Source organism: Chelonia mydas, chromosome 1 (assembly GCF_015237465.2).
Source record: "Chelonia mydas isolate rCheMyd1 chromosome 1, rCheMyd1.pri.v2, whole genome shotgun sequence".
Classification (NCBI taxonomy): Eukaryota; Metazoa; Chordata; order Testudines; family Cheloniidae; genus Chelonia; species Chelonia mydas.
In genome coordinates this window covers 183248698-183263971 of record NC_057849.1, presented here as the reverse complement: position 1 = coordinate 183263971, position 15274 = coordinate 183248698, and the positions used below count along the sequence as shown (strand labels likewise).

The 15274-nt window shown below is 44.4% G+C and overlaps 1 protein-coding gene across 3 annotated transcripts in view; it reads left to right on the top strand.

The window, feature by feature from the left end:
• The window catches only part of CD247 (CD247 molecule), a 95023-nt gene extending 83193 nt beyond the window's left edge, over positions 1 to 11830 (top strand). For 2 of the 3 annotated variants that reach the window (XM_027820050.3, XM_043538449.1), the window contains exons 4-8: positions 1946 to 2032; positions 3370 to 3405; positions 5425 to 5481; positions 7051 to 7092; positions 10527 to 11830. In XM_027820050.3, the coding sequence (XP_027675851.2) occupies positions 1946 to 2032; positions 3370 to 3405; positions 5425 to 5481; positions 7051 to 7092; positions 10527 to 10592 (288 nt within the window). In that variant the 3' untranslated portion in view covers positions 10593 to 11830. The remainder of the gene's footprint in view (positions 1 to 1945; positions 2033 to 3369; positions 3406 to 5424; positions 5482 to 7050; positions 7093 to 10526) is intronic. The other variant, XM_027820051.3, reaches the window with a different exon arrangement.
• The last annotated feature ends 3444 nt before the right edge of the window (positions 11831 to 15274 follow it).

Here is a 15274-nt window from a genome sequence, read left to right as displayed (position 1 = left end):
TTAACCAGAATTCAGCATCAGCCCTAGAACAGGAATATGCTTGTATTGATGTTTTAACCTGCCTCTCAGGCTTGGTGAGACCAGAGTAAGTGGAAGAGCCTACTGGTCAGAAACTGATCTTGTCTTGAGCTGCAGCAAATGGATGAATTTCAGTGTAAACTGAGACTCACTGACCTGCTGGGGTCCAGATCTAACTTCAAATACCCCCAGAGGTAACATTTGGGGGTTATATTTTTATTTGACCCTGACAGCTGTCTGGGTCTGAATTTGGATCCAACATTAGAATCCAAATGGTGGAAATCTCACTGCACCATGTTTGTTTTTTTGCTTGCTTGCTTGCCCTCCCTCAACCCCTGTTCCCCCACATCCTCTCTGTCAATAGGTCCCCCACTTACTGCTCCTGCGTTTTTTTGAATGAGGCATCCACAAACCCCTTCCCATACCTGGCTCCTAGGTACTTGGCGCTTTGCAAGAGCTAGTAATTGACTTGACCCTCTTCTCCCCGCTGAGGGCAGCCAGGGGCAGCAGCAGCAATGTCTGCTCCCTGCTGCGGGTGTGCCGCACAGGAACTGCACACCCAAAAACCTTTGTGTAGTCCCTGAGGTGGCTCCACTCTAAAGAGCCCAGGAAGGGTGGAGGCTTGTGGCTCTTCCTCCCAGAAGACAGCAAGGGTGAGCGTGGAATCTAGTGGGGGGCTGGGGGATCTAGGCAAGATCAGAATTAGACCCCAGAAGTAGGAACTGTCCATTTCCAGGTTTGGGATTTGAATGGAAGATGGGGTGGGATCAGACATGCAGAATCTGAGCACTACTGGGGCGATTCTGGTTCTTCTTTAAGTAACAGGGATCACTTTATCTCCTGTGGCTCGAGTCACCATGTCTCCATTGGTCTAGTCATGTGACTTGCTGTGTATCCTAGAACATGGGAAGTACCACACTGGATCAGATCCATGGTCCTTCTTGACCAATATCCTGTCTTTTATAGTGGCCAGTATCGGATGCTGCAGTGGATAATACGAACAACCCCACAGTAGGCAGATGTGAGAATCTGGTCCTCATGAAGTGTTTACCTAGCCCCAGATAGACAGAGATTAGTTTAAGATTTGAAGCATGAAGGTATTAGATTTCTTCCAATAAACTTTTTAGCATTAGCTATTAATCTCTGGATAGTCTGATCCATATAAATGTACAGTCTTTTTGAATCTTGCCATGTTCTTGACCTCAACCACATCCTGTGGCCAAAGGATCATCTAATTGTTGAATGGATGAAAAAGTATTTCTTTTGTATGTTTTGAATTTGCCATCTTTTCAAGTCCATTGACTGTCCCCTCATTCTTTTGATATGAGATGGGGAGAACAGAAGCACCTGATCTATCCTCTTTTTATATCATGCCTAATTTTGGGTACTTCTATCACAGCCCTCTCATATTTGTCTACTTTGTAAAGTAAACAGTCCCAATCAAGAGTGAGCTCAGGCAAAGGGTTTCCTGAATTTACTGAATGCAAATCAAGACTCTTTAAAAGGGGGGAAAAATCAATGGTGTAATGTCATGGCTGATATAGATATGGTATCAGTGTATCTTCTGTTAAGTACAATCAAATCTGCTCCAGTGTATGAGTATACATCCCCAGCTACTAGAGGGAGACAGTATAAAAACCATAATCCTATTTCAACTAACTGTGATTTGCCTTTAGCTCTAGGGTCAGGAAGATCTGAATTCTAGTGGATAGACTAGCAAGCAGGGTGGCTGATGCATACAGCCCTAGATCATTAGTGTTGATTATTTTTCTTTTAAAACTACTTTTTGGCTTATTTGTCAGTTATAACTTGTGCAGTAAATTGGATGTTGAACTGGAATTTCCTTCTAGTGTTAACTAATCCAAGATCTAAGTTGCTTATTAGCACAGTCTTTGTCACTCTGACTTCTTTTGCTTTTTCATTGCAGAAATTGTCTCGTACAACCAGAGATGACTATGATGTTCTGGGAACTAAAAAGAGAGGCTCTGACCTTGAAATGGGAGGGAGAAATCAGGTAATTTCCTCTCACCTGCATCTTGTTTAACTTTCCTTCCTTCCTTTTGTGCTTACCCTCTCTCAAAGATGTGCATGTACCCATTCACACAATGTCCTAGCTAACATGTACCATTATCCTCTGTTAGCCACACATGTCTGATGTACCATCTATGCTGCCCCTCAGGACTTGTCCACAACCGGAGTAGATGCCTTAATGCTGAAGCAGGTTACTGGAGATTCTCAAGTGACAGTTCAACCTTAAGCAGGCTTTTGCAGCTGGCACGCTGCCGTGGTGTGGCTAGAATTGAGGGCTGCTGGATATAAACTGACTTGGTTGTGGAAATCCTGCACCAGCTCAACCTCTTGTGACAAGGGTCCTATATGCCCTTAGCCAAGTGGGCTTAGGGCTAGACATAATTCACATAACCCCCTGAAACCTTTTCCTGGCATAGCTATGTTGGTGAGGGGGGTGTATGCGTTTTTTGTTTTTTAAACCAGCGGAGCTGGGCTAGCACAAACTGTACTTAACGGCACTCTAGGTTGTTTGTTTGTTTCAGGGAACTGACCTAAGCTGCGGGCAGTTTTGGCAGCATACCTGTGTCCATTCTAGGAGGGCATTGCTAGTATATCTCTAATGCTTTTTTTTGGTAATCACCTCCCTAACATAGCTGTGCCAGCAACGATCTTTAGCCTAACACTGCCCCTTGCAGGGGACTCAGAACACCCTGCTAGCTGCTCGTGTTGAAGACTCTTCAGGTCTCTCACAAGGCAAGGGACGACCTTGGCTAGAGACAGAAGAGTCCTAACACAACACAAGGCTGGAGTCTTTGATGTGCAGACAGTAAAATCTTTACCCATGCCTTTCTTAGGAGCTCACAACAGCCCAGAATAGGAAATCACACACCATCTCAAACCCAACGGATGTGGGGGCAGGGCATACAGGGGCTGAGTGGCTCACTGTAGATCTGTGTGACACTTTGACTCTTATGTTACTTCACTGGCACTTGCTAAAGTGACTGCACTTGCTGAGACCTCACTGCTGCTGAACAGGGAGGGGACGCCTTCCCCTTGTTCAGTGTTTCCCTGTGATGCAGATCAAGGGAGGAAGGATTAGGCTTCAGTAAGCATAACAAATAAAAATAAACAACTTCAAAGCAGCAGCTCTTCTACACACATCTGTCCAGGTGCCAGACTGGAGAGCCGTATGTGGAAAAAGATGGCAGTAATATGCGTCCACTGTATACATATGAAAATGGCATGGTTATGTACTGCCATGTTTCTAGCTATGGCTCATGCACAGAGGTAAAGGATGCTGACACAGTGCTGTGTACTCAGCTCTTCCCCTTTTTTTTTCAGCAGAGAAGAAAGAAGCCTCAGGACGCTCTTTACACTGTGAGTAAAGGAAGGAGCTGCAGAGTGCTGAAGGCAGTGTTTGATACACTCTCTCACGCAGCAGTGTCTCTCTGTGCTGATGTTGTGTGGGTCAGGTTTGGATATGTTCCCCGGGCTGTCACCTTTCCCCAAAATGAGCTAGACTGACCCACTTCATAGGGCGAGGATGGGGACTGTAGAGAGAGATACTGCCCACCCCCAGCACTTACTGCCCCAGTCTGTGGAATATTTTTGCTTCCAGGTGGCCCCCTGCCTGATCTCTCTGAAGCAGAAATGGCAGAACTTCCCTTGTAACTAACTGCATCCCCAGAAGCATCTTACTGAGGGTACTGGTTCATTACCACTACCACAGTGAAGGGGAACAATATCCTACCCTGAGGGGTAGCAGACAGCCATAGTGACCTGGAGAATTAGCACTGGAGTCCTGCTCAACTTCTCCCTGGGTTTTCATCCTGTGTTGGGAATTTACAGCTGCATGTAGGAGTCCATCGGTTTCCCTTACAGACTTTCAGCACCACCTGAGTTAGCACAGGTTCTGATTGCAGCAGGTCCCTGAAAGTTAGTAAACCCCTTCCCATAGCACAGCCAGGAGGACATCCTCTTCCTCTGACGTTGCAGAGCTCCTTTCTCTCCCTCCCTCTATAGCCTGAGCAGTACCCTGTGCCTGGCCCTCAGTTCAGCTTTTCTCTCGAAATAGGGTGCCTATAACCCCTGGTGATATGGTCATCACTCTACAGCCAGAGGAGCTGTTCTGAACCTTGGTTGACCCTGGGATTTTCTAGTGAAGGAGCCAATTACCAGTTAGTTGAGATGGTGCTATGAAGAAGTACTGGTAGAATAAATAGTCCGTTAGATTCCATCCATGCTGCATATTCATTGGCTTGTCCCATGCAATGTGCCACACAAAAACCAACTAGTCTGAGCTATAGAGGACAACCCTGCACATAGTACTAATCCATCTTGACTCTTCATGACCACAGTCCAAGAAAAGTCATCTGGTGGTGTATGAGAATGAAACAGATGGCTGAAGGCTAGCCAGACTCATCCAGGATCTGTATCAGGGTTACCACAGTTAGAAGGCCATATGGAGAAACTGAACAGTCTCTAGTAAGAGTTGGAGTATACCATGGCTTGGCAAAAAGTCCCTTATTATTTACATGGGTGCTTAATGCACTCACAGAAAACAGCCAGAGTGTAGCACCCTGCCGCATGCTTTTTGCAGCTGATGATGTGCTTGTGGGGGAGAGCAAAGAGGAAGTGGAAGAAGATTTCAGAGATGGAGGGGCATACTTGAAAGAAAGGGCATGAAAATCAGCTGCAATAAAACAGAGTATAGGGGCTGTTGATTCGATACCTTGCAGGAAGATGCCAAGACTATGTCTGGAGGGCAGCCATTACTAACAGGTACAGAAGTTCAAGGACCTAGGTTCGATAGTAGAGGATAAAGGTGAGCTCAGCAACTAACTTAAGCAGAACAGAAAAGGCATGGACTAAATGGAGAGAAGTGAGCTGAGCGCTCTACAATAAGCGAATGCCTAGCAAATTGAAAACAAAGATCTTGCAAGACAGTAATAAGGCCTGCACATTTGCATGGCTGTGAATGCTGGGCACTGAGGAAAGAGAAGCAGATCTTGAATACAGTGGAAATGAATGCATTAAGCTGGATGCTTGCAGTTAGAAGGATGGAGAAGAAGACTGGAAGAACATATAGGAAACAGGATGATACCCTCCATTTTTAAGTTTAAGAGAAGGGTTGGAAGACTGAGCTAAATGTCATACAGAAGTATTTGATTAGTTGTCAAATTTCCAAGAAACTGGTTTAAGAGAGACTGGACTGGAGAAGGTCTCAAAGAACCAACCTCATATATATGGAACTAAGGCTAGGAGTCGTCTGAGGGAGGGGAGGGATTAGAAGTGAAAGGGAGGGAAAGGAGCAACTCTGCAGTGGGGCTAAGGATATCAGTGGGGCTAGCACGGCTTCTTACACTGCTAATGCTGTTCTCTAAATTTGGTTGCCAGTCTTTGCAGAAGGACAAGATGGGCGAGGCATACAGTGAAATTGGGAAGAAGGGAGAGGTGAGTGGTACCTTTCTTTTCAAGAAGGGCAGGTATAATGATGCAAAGAATTTTCCATCCCATATAAGAGGTTCCCACTACAACACACATAAAGTTAATTCCCAATTTAAAAAAAACCAAACCACCCCACTAAAGCAAGAATTGACTTCTCCCAGTAGCAGCCGCAGTCTACTAGTGCTTTCCAAACAGCTAATACATTAAATATTGAAGTGCTTTGAAAGCTACTGATAAAAGCATTTGATAAAAACCAGGTCTTATTAATGTAACTTTTACTTCTGTTCATGACTTGAGTGCAGCCTTAGAGGTTAGACAGAAGGTAGTATCCCATCGATACTAGAAACAAATGGTTACACCACTGCCGTTATGCTGGGCATTCAGTTCTGTGCCTGCAGAATAACTTCAGGGAAAAAATTAAATGTGCTGATTTTTAAAAACTATTTATACCAATTTTCTTCCTTCCCAGCTTAATTTAAGTTTCGGGGAAAGTCTGAAGAAAAGCGGTGCTGTAGTTTCAAAGTTCTGAATGTTTGATGCCAAGTGAATTTTGGACTATGTGTCAGTTTGCAAACATCACTGGGAAAAGTCTGTCTTGCATGCTTGGTGCATAGTTTACAAGGGCTCCAGTTTCCCCCCCTCAAACCAAATAAAGGCACTCATGGTTCTGGGTAAGGATCATACCCTTGCTGAGTTTCAACTCTCAAGCATCTTTATGGTAGTTCTTGCTAAAATTGCGTAGGTAGACTTGTTTTTAAAAAAAGGTAAATACCCCTTTCCTTTTCCTGTCACTCAAACAGGTATGGGCCTGGGCCCAAACAAAAATTCACCTTCAGAAAAAGACAAATTGGAGAATTTCATCTTCAATAAGAGTATTTTGTTTCAGAAAGCTGTGAAAACCAAGGGTATTTAGTGTAAACTTTAACTTTAGTGGGCATGACAGCTGATAATGTTCACCTAACCCCCTCAGATGGGGGTGTGCATGCAGCTTGTCAGCTCACCCTTTCGTACATACATCGTAGTGCCTAAGGACTGCTGCAGCCACTCTTTGAAATGTCACACTTGGTTCACTTGGAAACCTGCATCTTGCATGATGCTGTAGTCAGCTGGTTGATCTGACAAAACACCATTCCAAGAGAAATGTTTCATTGATTGGAATCCAGGTGATAAGGCCGGTTTTTCTTCTGAAAGCCGAGAGAGACCGACAGCTTCTGGGGCTATTTATGTGCATGTCATTTTACTGAATGCTGTTTGAGTTTGTTGTTTCCTAAAGGGCCCATGAGTGCTTCCTTTGCATCATAGGCTGTTCACAAAATTAACGCTGGGTGAAGAGCTGAAGGTTAGGAAACTTACTGCATTGTCCTCTGTATTTAATGGAGTGCAGAGTCACTTGGCCCCCAGGTGGCATGCAGCAGTCACCCCCTGAGAAATGAGGACTGTTTCTTAGTTGTATCTGGCCTATAAAATAGGAGGCACTTTTATGAACACTACATATTGAAATACAGTAAATCACAGCGCCCCTACTACACAAAGCAGTAGTGGCTATTAATCCATGGCTTCTCTTACTTCCCAAAGCACCAGAGGCGGCGAGGCAAAGGGAACGATGGCGTCTACCAGGTAGGGAGTGCATACATATTAATGTTCTCATCTAACTCAGTAATTGGATTGCAGCCCCTAACTGTATGTCTAACCTTTGTTTGCTAATGGATGATGCTATGGGGTTTTAGAGTGTCTGTGTGACCAGAGGCGATATGCTGCTGCTACTTCAAAGCTAAGAACACCCCGCTGTAACCCTTTGTTAAAAGTAGCCCAGATCATCTTAAATGTCCCTATTTGTATTTTCCAGCAGGAGAGGGTGGTGCTCGACACTAGTCCCAAAACTCTGGCAACTGGACTTCCTAAAACAATCATTTGCTCCCTCTGTCTGCTCTATAGTCCCTGATCCAGATAGGTCAGCTGTAACATGTAAAGGATAAAGAAAAGGAGTACTTGTGGCACCTTAGAGACTAACCAATTTATTTGAGCCTAAGCTGTAGCTCACGAAAGCTTAGGCTCAAATAAATTGGTTAGTCTCTAAGGTGCCACACGTCCTCCTTTTCTTTTTATGAATACAGACTAACACGGCTGCTACTCAAACATGTAAAGGATGTGTCTGGTTGTTCTTGAAGTAGCTCGACTTAGCTGCTGCCTAATATGACCAACTGTTGGTTAAGGGCTGCCTAGCACCTGCAGTGACTCAAAGGTGAAATCGAAAACTTAGTTCTCCTTAGCTCACCACCAGCTACAGTCAACAAGCAGCTTTCGTTATCTCACAGTATGAACAGGCAGGTTCATCGGGGGATTTTCATTTTCTCTGGCACATGTGGCACTGACCACTAGCGGAGAGGGTAGGTTAGCAGCAGGGAGTTGGACCAGCGCTGCAGCACCCGTTCAAACTGGTGTTTTTACCTGAACCGGAACTGAACTGGAAGAAAAAAGGTTGGGTGACGGGTTTAAAATAAAGGTTTGGCATTTTTAAGCCCAATATTTTAAGCTACTGTGAACTTCTTTCATGAAACCACCCCCAGGCCTGGCTTGAGGCTTGTCTACACTAAAGGCTGTAGCACTTCAGTGGAGACGCTACCCACGCTGACAGGGGAGCTTCTCTGGTTGGCCCAGGCACTCCAGCTCCCGGAGAGGCCGTACCTATCTCGAGGGGAGTGCCATAGTACTGTCCACACCATGAGTTAGGTCAGTAGAACTGTGCTGTAGCGACGCAGTTAGACCAACCTAAGTTGCTAGTGTAGACCAAGCCCTAGTGTAAGGAGAATAGAAGGAGGCAAGTCCACAAGCATAGGGAGGGAGGGGGCAGCTCAGGACTGTACACCAAATGAGGCAGCCGGGGGCCCAGAGCTAGATGAAGCATTGCTGGATATTTGTATGTGCCAATAAAATCCCCTGGCAGAGAGTCCCAGAGCCCAGGTCAGCTGGCTCAGGCTGAAGCCCAGCCTTTGAGACCGATTTCAGAACCAAAACATCGACACTGCTATTTTTAGCCCCACCACATGAACCCTGTGAGCTCATTGACCTGGGCTCTGAGACCCTGTGCCATGGGTCTCTTATTGCTGTGCAGCCATAGCCTCTGAGGTTCCCCTGGAGGGAGAGAAGAAGTGGAATGCTCCCTGGTCCCAGGAGTTAGTAACTTTTCAAGTCCAAGGGAAAAGCTCTCCATCCCCGGGGCAATGCGTTCCTACAGATGCCCCCCCCAAGGCAGGGCCCATGCCCTAAACTCACTTATCCTTTCACCGCAGAGGTCCCATATAGGAAAGAGCAAATGGATGAAGATGTGATCTGAGGGAACTAAAACACAGTGTTCTTAAAGTTTAACAGAAAACACTATGAAAACTCATGTTAAAGTTGAAAAATAAATGGTCAAAATAAAAAAAGCTTCAATTGTAAGTTTTAACTCTTTGAGTTTACTTCCACTAAGACTGAAATTTGATGTGAATCAGTTCGAAACAGTAACCAAACGTTTTTTTTTGTTTTGGTGGCTTGAAGCAGAACTGAACCAAAATATAGGCTTGACCCTGAGCCCAGGTGCCCTACTCCAGTACTGAAGTTTATTTGGAGGAGCCTGGCAGATGTATTAAAGGCACTGAAACTGAGATGATCTTCTTATATTCCCTAGGGAAGTCCCTCATGGAGAGTCAAGGTGGGGGACGTGGGGAAAAAAGTTTTTTTTCCTTCTCTCCTACACTTAACTTTCGGTGAGCAACTTTGTCATGGTGGTCATAGTTGTAGCTGAGGACTGAGTGGGATCTCCCTGTGACGCTTTCTCCACGAAGGCCTTAGTTGCAGGCTTGATCACTACAGATTCCCCAGTAGGAGAACAGAACATTTCTGGTGAAGTGGAATGGAGACTGACTCATGCTACAGCTGGGTTGTTGGGTTACTGGCTTGGGATGTGGGACACCCAGGTTAAAGTCTCTACTTGGCCTGATTTGGAATGTGTTGGGGTAGGGAAAAACCCTCTGATCTCAATCAGGCAGAACAAAGACTTGAACCTGGATCTTCCACATCCCCAGTAAACATAACTTACGTACCTGAAAAGTTGCCATGAACCTGAATGGTCATCGGCTGATCAGCTCTAACCAGCCGCAGTGATTTTGTTCAAAGCCGGTTTCAACTAGGCCCTTGTGAGATTATAGACTCACAGAAAGGTAGGACTGGCTGGAGGACCAAGTAAACCTATGAATGTTCAGTATCAGCCACTGAGCTAAGAAACATACCTTTAAAGCGGCACAGAGCATCTTGCTTTTAGCCAGTATCTACAGCCTGCAGGAGTCCCAGCAGCTCGTTGCTCAGTTAGCTGTAGATGGAGCCTTTGGGCCTCAAGTACCCCAGAATCTCGTGTGCTGGTTGTTCATCACTTTAGTATACAGTTGCAATCAGTGCAAAGGATGCTGGGACAAGTAAAGTAAATAAAGCCATTTGTCACAGCTAACTGAGTGTTGCCAAAGACCATTTTGGAATAGAAAATCAGAGGGGCTGGGGTGGACTGAACTGGGGAGAAAGGGATTGATGAGTACTCTTCCATCTGCAGTGCTGCCATACCAAATGCACCAGGCTGGTGGCAGAAGTTGGTGTTAAACTCAGGTGTCCTGTCCAAATTCCTACTTGGGTCAGTGCAGAGGCAAATTTAGGGAAGCAGAATGCACTGTCAGTTAGACATAGCTTATTGTGGTGCATAGCTCTGCCTCGCTGACACATTTGTCCACTGTTCAGACACAGCCACTATGTGAGTGAATGTGCTGCTGCTGAGGCTAGTATTGTAAAGCACTGTGGAGCTTTCAGGGTAAGTTACTATAGCGGTGTTTTTCATTAACCCGTATTCAGCATGCATCTTACCTTCAGGGTAACTGATGGCCATTGACCTTTCATCTTCAAGGGAAATAGTGATCTGAACAAGTGCCTCTCATTACTGCTACAGACCAGATTAGTGTGCTGAACTAAAGGCAGGCGATTGGTCCAAGGTCTACCTCATCCACCTTACCCTCTCTTTCTTCTTTCAGGGACTCAGCTCTGCAACCAAGGACACATATGATGCCCTCCAGATGCAGCCGTTGCCCCCTCACTAAGTGGCATTCATGCAGTGGATGGGCAAGACTGAGAAGTCCAGATGCTTTGGGGGAGGAGAGAAGGGAAACAATCATCAATCCAAAAAGGCCATTCAGTTAACACCCATTTTTTCAGGACTGCAAATTACATATGCGCGATTCATTGCACGAAGTAGGACAAGTCTGGATTTAGTTCCCCTCCTCCCTTCCCCCCGTCAAAACTATACAATCTCAAGCTTTAGCTTTTAAATGTACATATCTGTAAAACTATTCCTAATGATCGTGGCTGTTTTGTACCAGCAACTGTTGGGCAGGAGACTAGGACTTTGGGTTCTCTTCCTCCTCCTCCTCATTGAGCCAGTTTCTCTGGCTATTTAAAAAGCAAAACAACCCCCCCCCCCAAACTACACTCCACCTCACAGGTGGCTGATGTTTAATTACTGGCTAAAGCACTTTTAAGGTCCTCGAAAGGAAGGTGCTATAGCTACGCCCGGTATTATCTACAGGAAGAATAATCTGCATCAGCATAACTAGGGCAGTCTCGCGCCAATATTTTTCTGCTGTAAATTTAGCTTTATTTCTAAGCTGGTTTTAGCTGTGGAGAGCTGTTCTTACTGTGGATGACGACATGTTCCTTGAGTGAAAGACAAATGCTAAAAGCAGGCTGAGGAGGAATCAGTGCTCGGCTGCAACAAGCTATCAAGAAAACAACATCCCAGTGTGAACAGCTCTTGCAGCACATGGACGGCATCCAGAAATGCTAATGGAAATATATGAAAGCTAGGACACCTTTACCGGCGAGGTAACAGGAGTGGTGCAGCATACAGATTTTACCACCTCCATCATCCATTATGATGTGAGCCAGGGGACTAGGCCTCTGGAAGGACTGACATTTGAAATAATGCTGGAGAACACTGGGAAAGTTGGGATTTAATTAAAAAGGGAAGTTTTTAAATAGACAATCCAAAACTTGACCTCTCTCTTCCCTCACTGTTGCTCAAGCCACACAATTTTTTACGGGCTATTCCTTCCCCACTTAAAGTACAGCACCAAAGTATGTTCCTGTTATATAAAACAATGCCAGCAAGTGATGAGTATATTGCTAAGGAAAGTGTACAAAAGCCGAAAGAAATGTAAGAATTTGTAAATACCTTGCAGGATAAGTTTAAAGATGAGCAAAACAGATTCAAGACAAAGGTGATGGTGGCTCAGCAATTCAGACGGTTTCTGATAAGGTAATAAAATTGATGGGGAAGCCATGGATGCGTAAATGTGTTTCCCTGAGCCTTGTGCCATTCCTGCCGTTGCTATCCCACCACAAGGGCTGCCTGCACCCACCTGAACTGTCACAATTGCGATGTCAAACTAAGCAAGGCTGGACAGGGTTAGGACTTGCTGGAAGGCTTCCATCGAAGTATTGCTGAAATCTCTGCTGGTGGCAGCAATAGCTTCCGGCCTGGTCTGTATGTAGGTGTTTTTTTGCACTGCTTTAATAATTATATTGGTTTAGAAACAGGGACATTCACTGAAATGAGCGATACCAATATAAGCACCTTTCATAGTGTTATCAATGCATCTGCAGTAAGGTGTTGGTGGTTCTACCACATTTTTTTGTGCCACCTGAACTATACAGTTTCTAAACCAATACAAATACTGGCTGTAGACAAGCCCCTTAGTATGGCATTGGGGGCCCTCTCAAATATCAATTTTTGGACTTACTATTCCTGTTGTGAGACAAAATGATTAGAGGCACGGAAAGACTGAGTAAAGAGGGGTATGCTAGAGTGTTCGCTAAAATAACAAACAGAGAAGGTAAATCCAGCACTCATTTTTACCCCCTTTCATAATACAAGACCAAACTGCCAGTCACTGAAATTAGAAGACACGGAGTTTACAGCTGCCAAAAAGAAATGGTTATATACCCCACAAATAAGCTAGGACTTGACAGCTATAGGGCAGTAAAGCCAAGAGTTTCATATTAAACAGAAAAAAAAAGAGGTGGATTTAAAAAAACCCCTCATCTGTGTTAGGGAATAAGACAACCACGAACCGGGAGTGGGGGAGTTCCCCTTTATGCTGTCTCTGGCTCTAGTAGTTCTTCCAGGACTCACAAGGCATCGAACATGCAAGGTGGTTGGAAGACTAACGGGCTGGCCCTAGTGCTACGCACATGGTAATTGCATCCTTTCCTATTTTCCAAATTCAGTCTTTACATTCAAGAAACTTTGCCCACAGTCCCAAGAAGACAACCCAGGCTGCTGATTCTCTTTTAAAAAAGAAGAGTGGACAATGCAATGGTGCCAGAGCAAAAGCTTCTAGATAAGAGCTGATCACCGGCAATATCCTGCAATCTGTTGGGCACAACTGACAAACAGCAAGAGGGAACATCTCTCAGGCCCAGCGTGGTGGATCTGAGGAACAGAAATAAGGAGATTTTTTGCCCGCAAACTATTGACATGTATTTAAAAACCACAAACAAGTGCATACATGTTAAAACACTTGGAAAATGGTTTAATGATGTTTACAACAGAAATGAACTGTACAGTTACAGTAAGTTTAATATATATAAAAAATTACAGCAGACAAATGCATCTACACAAAATCTACCATTTCATCCTGATTCACTGTAATCTACACAATCTCTCAATGCCTATAGCCACCTGCAGGCAGCCACTGGGGCGGGGGGGGACGGGGGACATCTTTAAAGAAACAGCATCCCTTTTATCCCCCCATCAAGAAAAAGATATCAGTTTCAAAATCATAGGGGTCTTTCACATTTCAGTCTCAAGACCAGATGAGAATGTGTTTCATCTGGGTACAAGTATCGCATTAAGGTCCCTGACTTCAAGTGTTCAGCTGACCCCAGGTGTACAAGTGATAGTATAGGAGGAGAGGTGAGAAAAAGGGTTTTAACACCCAGATTGCAAATTGATCTTTGGCTGAAGAGAAGCATAAAAGGACTCCCCCACAGACTATTCACAACTCATTGCTTCACTAAAAGCTATTGGCCAGCTTCAGCGGAAAGGGTTTTTCCCCAAATTCCAACTTTTCACTCAACGAGAAACTGATAGTTTTCAAACTAACGTGCTTCCAAGATTTTTCTTAAATAAATCTTGGGCCACTTTCTAACTCCCCCCCTGCTCCTCCGAAAATAATGGAAAACACTCTTTGACCCAGTTATGTAAAAAGTAAAGTCAGGTCTTTAAGGATGCTGTCTCCTTAAAAAAAAAAAAAAAAGGAATCCCAGCTGGGAATGGCAATCAGTGAAAATGCAATCCAAACTGACAGTCTGGTGGAAGTTCATTATGGAATATTATGTACACTTTAGAACTTTTTAATTCTTTTTTTTAATTATGAACACCTAGGCAGTGAAAACTGTTATGTTAATACATACATAGACACACCCAAAACATACAAAAATACTATTATTTCAAACTACTAAGAATAGGACAGTTCAGTTATCTCCATGCTATGACTTTAAGAGCATTACACTGAAACAAACAAGAATTTAAACGACAATTTTTTTAATATCCCAGAAATATACCAAAATATACATCTAAGCTTTGGAATTACTGAGGTTAGACTAATGCAAGTGCTGGGTAATCGTACTTAATACACAAGTCTAAGGTTCTGCAGGAAAGAAATTATCTTTGGTATCTGCATCAGGCTAATATTATTAACATTTGGATTTTGCTTTGGGATAGAGCTTGTATGACCCTAGAACCAAACACCCCCCAATCAACTGAGATTAAAAAGATCCATGTATAAAGTTCCTTCATTTGCAATCCCCCCCAAAAGTTAAAAAGTCACAGGCATCTACCAAGCATAAAAGGTTGAGAAATACAATGCATAGTTGCACAGTGGTGCTGCAAAAATAATAAAAATATAGAAAAAAAGAAACTAGAGGAGAAATGAAAAGCTTTCTCTTCTTTCAGAGATTTCTCACATCAGGACAGCCTCTTCCAAGCAGTTATGGAGGGGGGTGGGGGGGCGGTAGGGAAAAAAGCTCAGAAGTGCACCTCAGCGTGTATTAATCAACATCACCCAGCCCCCAAAGGGTTAAAGCACCTATCAGAGCAGCCAATCATGCACCAATGTCTTCAGCTTCTCAACCAATCTGAGGAGTCCCATTGGCTGCAGCAACCCTTCTGCTCTCCCAGCCCACCTCCCCTAGTGGCTGCACCCTGGGTTTTTGTGAGCTTAAAGAGCAAGTTTCCTCCGCAACACATTAGCAAAGGGTGGGATGGAAATGGCCTGGCTCAGGTTGAGTCCACTTTGCTGCGGAAGAGCCACACGGTATCGGGCCATGGGAAGCCAGTCTTTCCACTTTAGCAGCCTGCTGGGAACCCCTTCCTCCTCTACCAGGGCTGGCCTCACAGGTGGGATTGCTGAAGACGCCCCTTTGTCTTTGGTTTGTTTGTTTGTTTTGAGTTTATACAATCATTAGGAAATCTTTGGTTTTGGCTGGAAATTTTAAAAGAACAAAACAAAACAAAGAAACCGCCCCCCCCGGCTTATAGCAGCGCATCGTGACCTGTCAAAGCTTCTCTTTCCCACGGGGGTGGAGGAACTACATTCAAAGTAAAGGTGGAAGGGATCAAGGACGCAGCTTCTGGACAGCCCGGAGGATACAAGATTGTCAAATAATAAAGAAGAAAATTAAATATTTGGAAAATTTTCTTTTTTGGTCCTTTTTTTTAAAA